The 6,149-nt window shown below is 40.2% G+C and overlaps 1 protein-coding gene across 1 annotated transcript; it reads right to left on the bottom strand.

Annotated features, from left to right (window-relative positions):
* Positions 1 to 1,227: 1,227 nt before the first annotated feature.
* RCAN3 (RCAN family member 3) lies at positions 1,228 to 4,933 on the bottom strand. Its single transcript, XM_010191666.1, has 4 exons — positions 4,739 to 4,933; positions 2,741 to 2,914; positions 2,002 to 2,173; positions 1,228 to 1,436 (listed from the first exon to the last, which is right to left on the bottom strand). Exons 1-4 carry the CDS (start codon positions 4,931 to 4,933, stop codon positions 1,228 to 1,230), a joined length of 750 nt encoding a protein of 249 aa, XP_010189968.1.
* Positions 4,934 to 6,149: the final 1,216 nt, after the last annotated feature.

The following is a 6,149-nucleotide window of genomic DNA, read 5'->3' on the forward strand; positions in this document are numbered from 1 at the left end:
CACAAATAATTTTGTATTTTTTTTAAATAGAAAAAAGAAGAATCTGTCTAGACTAAAAAAGGTTGGTTATAAAATAGCATAAAAGCATAGGAGCGTGTGTCATTACACCGAGGCATATTTTCCTCCTACTAAAACACGTAACACAAGATCACAAAATTAAAGACCTGTATTTTAAAAGATGCATCCTGGTCTCAAAAGTAGCAGATTCTACTTAAGTCTTAATGAAAAAACAGCAAACAAGGCTGAAACTGCATAAAAACTGGCTAAGCCAGGCAACTGATTGTCTTCAAAAAATATGAAACAGACTGGAGAAGTTTAGGAGCACAAGTTAAAAATTAACCCTAGGTGTTTTATCTCCTAACACAGCTTAGTCATAACGTAACAGTCACTGAATTCTTTATAAACGGAGGCCATCTCTAGGACTGCAGAGGAACAAACATTACCGTATTTTCAGAGGATCAGAGACAACACATTCAATAACTGATTCCATCTTTCTCTCGACCTGTTGTAATTCACTCCTGACCAGGGGTCAGTGCAAACCATCGGACCTGTGGGTACCGCCACGGACAGCAGCAGCAGCAGCAGCAGCAGCGCTGGCCACAGACTCGGAGTCTCTTCTCAGTGGTCTGTGGTTCTTCCTCCTGGATTCTTCATGTAGTTCGCAAAACTACTTGAATTTATTTCCATACATGTATTTGTGCCTCATGTCAAACTAAAAACACGTACTTGGCATTTCTGAGAAGAGCAAAGATTAATCTTCACCGTAGCTTATGAGCTGGGAAGGAGTTTTAGCATAAAGAATACGTTTCACTTGCATTTAACACTATGTTAACTGGAAGGCTGTTGTACCAGTACAGATCAGCTTTTAATTGCTACACAATGAACTTTCTTGAATCCAACGGTGACAGGAAGGTATTATTTCAGCACTTGGTACATCACACTGTACAGTATAAAGAAAAGCATAACATCTTTAAAATAAAAAATCCAGAACACAACCAGACTTCCTATTTTTCACTATTTCAAGTCAGGTGGATTTGCTACACTTGGAGGACTAGTCCCTAAAATTAAAGTGCTTTTCAGAGCATTGGCATCCAAAATCTTGAACATGAGAGACAACTACAAGTAAAATCTGTTGTCGCTATACGTAACATATAGCAGCAGTACAGACATCAACACATGTACTCATTAAGTGTCTGATTTTTGATACTACCGTGAGCATCACACAATTTAACAGTGCATAGTGCCCCCTACCTCCAGCGCACAATCGAATGCTTTAGACTCATTCAGAATTGTTGCAGGCGGGTCTGGGCGCCTTGTCTGCATGATCTTCTGCTTGGGATTCTTTATTTCATCTTCCTCTTCGGTCTCACTTTCACAGACATGGACAACTACACTCGGAGTCGATTCTGTTCCTGCATGAAGCTCATACTTTTCCCCTGAAGAGCAGCAAACAAAAATCAAACTAAGAACATCCCCAAGGAAAAGCATTACACCACTTTATCTCAAAAGCTCCTTAATATCTACAGCAACACAACCGCATATTCATTTATTCCCATGTCATCTTTAATTTGCTCAACTACCACACCTCAGAAGACAAGCAGCGTACATATTTTTAAGTAACATCATTTACGCTGTACATTTATATGACATCTGTAAATGAAAAGCCACAAAAGCATTTGAAAACATTAAGTGTCCCAATTCCCTGCTTTTCACAGAAAGCAAACAGTGTTTCCTAGGAAGACTCACAGAGAAGTTTGACAATTAAACACAAAAATACGTATCAATGTAAATAGATGTGATGGAGCTCATACCACAGAATCCAGTTCTGTGCTACACTTCTGATATATTAACAAATCCAGTAAAAAGTGATGGGTCATTTTATTCAAGTAAGAAACATCACATAAGAGAGACTCAGTTTCTTCTCGCAGAAAGGTAAGCAGATAAATTCCCTCGATAACTACTTCTGAAGCTAACACAACAAAAGCAGGTAACTATCCCTACCTGGTCCCAACTTGGAGACAGCACAGAGCAAGTCATAGTTTATCAGGGGAGTTGCATCTTCACTCTGTTTCCATCCAACTGGGGGAGACGCAGGCGGTGATATCAGGAACTGTTTAACAGGCTGTGGAGGAAGGAGGTAGGACTTGTCCCCTATTTCACTGGATACCTGCGCCTGCAGACAAAAGCCAGGAGATACAGAAGAAGATAACAACTACTAATTCTCCTTTTATTTAGTCTACTTCCACAATGATACATGCCCATCCTCTGTATTAGCAATGCTTAATTCAGCCTAGCTTTAAAATGAAAAGCAGTACAGCTTTTGTCAGTTCTTGGTATGACACCTTGGAGAAATGCTGCGGGTAACAAACTGTCCTACCTAAGTGTTGGCAGCAAGGCTGTACATGACACATGCGAGCTGCTAATCCAACACGAATACGCCTGTAAACGCCTGTGAAGCACCTATTATAAAGAGATCTTTGGACCTGCTTATTTTCTTTCAGCACATTTCTGTTTATGCAAAGGGCAAGGTGGTTTCTGTGACTACACAGCGACTGTACCTTACCAATTACAACTCCATAAGCTCAGGCTGAAAAGCAACACTGTCCCCTGAATGAATTTCTCAGTAAGTAAAAGTAATAGATCTCAGTGTAGAAGGATGAGGTTGAAGGAAACTCATGGGCAAACGTGAAACATAAAAGAAACAAGGACATATTCCCATCATCTCTGTGTTCCTTAATACCTGTGCAAAGTACAGCTTCAGCTTTTTTCCATTGAAGTCAGTCTCGTGCAGTTCTATCCGTGCTCTTGCTGCTGCCTCTGGATTGCCGAAGTTTATCCTCACTCTTCTAAAACTTTTAAACAACTGGAATGTAACTTGGTTATCGTAGACTGTGAAAAGTGCTTCAAATCTTTCCTAGAGATGAAGTACAAAGATTCTCCAAACACAAAATGAACATTTTCACTCAATGAAAACACATTTTCCTTTCACATTCCTCTCCTAAATCCCAATAATTTCCTTAATCACCTCTAAACCTGCACATCTCAAACTTCCCTCAGTTACCCCAACTTGTCAATCTGTATTCAGATCACTATTCAGAGTAGCACTGCTTTGTCTCCCTACTTAAACCTGAATTCCAAGCCTGTAAAACTCTTCAGACACAAACTGCCACCCAGCGACTGTTCATCAAAAATGCAACAAAAATGCTGGTGCTTGCGCGTGACTTTGACCCGAGCACCTCCAAAACAAACGCACATCAGTTCATTTTTATGTTAGATAAACTAAAGTACTGAGTGCTGAAGGAAAATGTCAGAACTCTCAGGACGAATTCATAAGACTACTCTGGAAGAGACAAAGATCTATTATTATGAAACACCACTTGTTCACAAAAATAGTTCCAAAAAAATCATGTTTTATTGAATATGGAATATTATCCTCAAGTTCTTTAAAAATTAATAACTGCATCGTTACAGGATGCAATCTGTTTTAATTTCCTAGTGCTGTGATCTCCAAGAGATGATTTATGATTTACATACTCGCATGTATTGCCTGTTTTGGGTTTTTTTTTTCCAGTAAAAACAACCCTGACATACAAGGCTAGAAATTCTCCCTTTTTCTGACCTACACAGGTGAGCAACAACTCTTGCTCTTTAAAGAAAAGCTTTTAATGCCAGGCATGTAAATAATGGCTAATGAACTGCATCTCATTCTCGCTACAAAACATGGAAAAGAAAAAATAAAGCATCTGAAAATAAAGCCACTAAAGACTCTGCAGCCTTGTCTGGTCCTTTTCTTTCGTACCCATAGGAAAGCAATTACAACAAACTGCACCAGCACCAGCTCTCCTTATGTAACAGCCTCCTCCCTGCCCAAGCGGGGGTTTGTAAGCTGCTTTGCAAACTGTTTATGTGACACCATGTGCGCCTTCCCAACCAACCACCGCTCCTTTTATTTTGAATGTACTATGCCCATCCGTCAGTAGCACCGGCGTAGAAATGCAGCTCACGGTAAATATTTGAAAGATTGACTTAAATATCAGTACACAGTTCAGCAACTCAGAGGCACAGAGCGGCATTTCCTGTCTGACACCAACCCTTGCCCTCAGAGCTTGAAAACTTCTCAGCAAAACTGGAGGTTTTGTAAGGACTTTTGTAAACTGAAACTGAAGAAGCCGCAGACCAAAGCTTTCCGATCAGCCCCTGCTATTTTCCCTTCCTCGTGTAGTGCACGCAATTATTCCTGATGTTCTTGGAAGGAAAGGGAAAGTAAAGATTTGACTGAACACAAATGTTAACAGGCCAGTAATTTAGTTTATTATAAGGCCTTTACAAGACACATTCAAGGTGTTCAAGTCAGAACACACATCCTGCAAATTTATAGTGCTCCTTTAACAGAATCCTTGCTTTGAAATAAAACATTTAAATTTGCTTTCAGATTTTATTTAAATCTGCCCTTGGATTTGGTACCTCAGATAAAGAGGAAAAGAGAAAATACCAGAAAGGCTTTTCAGGGGAGAAGCACTAAATATCTATTAACAATTTCAAATGCCACAAAAGTGTAGTATTATCTGCTCTTTGGTAACTCTGCTTATTCTGATCTGAGCTTACCCAGTAAATACTTTGGGTTTTTTCCCTCCCAGTTATAATATGCAGTAATACACTGCAAATCCAGACAAAAATGTTCAACAGCTGTATCTGTACTTACAATACTACACCCCAAATATGTCTCTCTCCACCTTACCTTTTCTTCCTGCACCTCAAACACAGCTTCAGGAACACTGCAAGCAAAGAGTGAGGTAGGCAAGTCACTTAAATCCATCATCTCTTCCAAATCATCTTCATTTTCTCCAAAAATCATCTGTTCTTCCTCCTCCTGGTCACTGCTGTAGAGGTCTGACTGGCTGTCACTCCAGGACTTCATCGTGTCTCTGAGCATCGTTCACCCAAAGCAACTCTTCCTTGTGGTCCAGTTTCTAGCAGGGGTCTGCCATTCCAAAAATACAAAAACCAAAACAGAATGTGAAGATATCACATCTTCTTGCTTTGACTGTTCTTTAGGGCAAATAATCTTAGAAAAAAATAACAAATCAACATGAAACTCATTCTCTCATCCACAAAACAGAAGCACTGTATCCCATCGCTGTAAACGGGATGGAAACACTGCTGCTGAGTCAATGAAAAGGAAGATAAATGAAATGTCTCTTCCTTTTATTCTGACATAAATCAAGAACTACAGTACTCTTCTAGAAGCTTTTCTCCATGAGACACTTTTCAGTTAACAGCAATTCCTTATTTAATAGCTTAAAAGCACTTCCCATGTAATCACAGTAGTCTTCTGATATTTGAAGAAATATTTTTATTTCATCAATGGGAACACACATATACAGCAAAGTTAAATTATCTGTGCAAAGCCTCTCCACACCAGCAGCAAATACGGGAGCAAAACGCGAGATGTCCTAACATGAGGATGTTCCTCAGCATCACAGACAGAAGGATGTAAACACAAGAAAACATGTCGCTGGTGGAAACTTAGGGTTTTTTTGTGCTTGCTGATTCATGCAAAAAGGAAAGAGAAAAGGAAAAGAAAATTCGCCAACACAGTAAAAACAAAAGGCACCATCTGGCTTGGCAGCACAGACTCCAAGGGAGCTCTGTGCTCATCAATCCAACATGCAACAGGACACAGACACCTACAGTCACACCAAGCTATGAGCAGACAGAACAGAGAGCAACGTGCCAGCCTTATCCTCATTTTGGTCCTACCTCCCCACGCATCCCCATCAGAGAGGGGCATGGATCTCAGTAAGTAACAGCTAACACACACGACTGCTCCAAAAACCTGGTTTTCTGACAAATCAAAGAACGAGGGGACTCACAAACAAGGCAAGAGAGCAGAACTGGAGAGAAAAAGGAGTTGGGGAATGCTGGCATGTAAATTCAGAGACTTCATGGTGAACAGGATGGGAAGTAAGGTACCATACAGATCAACATTCAGTTCGGTCAAGTTGGCCAAATGATGAAGTTTAAGAAGTTCAGGTTGTCTGAGCTTCACACACTACAAACTGAAGGCAAAGCAGCAGACTGGAGGGAGGCAAAAGCACCAAGAAAACAACATTACAGAGTACTGTGTGCTGGGACTTACACTGTGCCTG

This window comes from Mesitornis unicolor, unplaced genomic scaffold, assembly GCF_000695765.1.
Source record: "Mesitornis unicolor isolate BGI_N332 unplaced genomic scaffold, ASM69576v1 scaffold51839, whole genome shotgun sequence".
In the NCBI taxonomy this organism is placed as follows: domain Eukaryota; kingdom Metazoa; phylum Chordata; class Aves; order Mesitornithiformes; family Mesitornithidae; genus Mesitornis; species Mesitornis unicolor.

Excerpts from the sequence above, each read along its gene's own strand:
- RCAN3 (XM_010191666.1), bottom strand. The coding sequence starts at position 4,933 with ATGCTCAGAGACACGATGAAGTCCTGGAGTGACAGCCAGTCAGACCTC. Across the intron at positions 2,915-4,738 it reads TTGAGGTGCAGGAAGAAAAG|GAAAGATTTGAAGCACTTTT; the intron begins GTAAGGTGGAGA and ends CTTCATCTCTAG. Across the intron at positions 1,437-2,001 it reads TGTCTCCAAGTTGGGACCAG|GGGAAAAGTATGAGCTTCAT; the intron begins GTAGGGATAGTT and ends GCTGCTCTTCAG.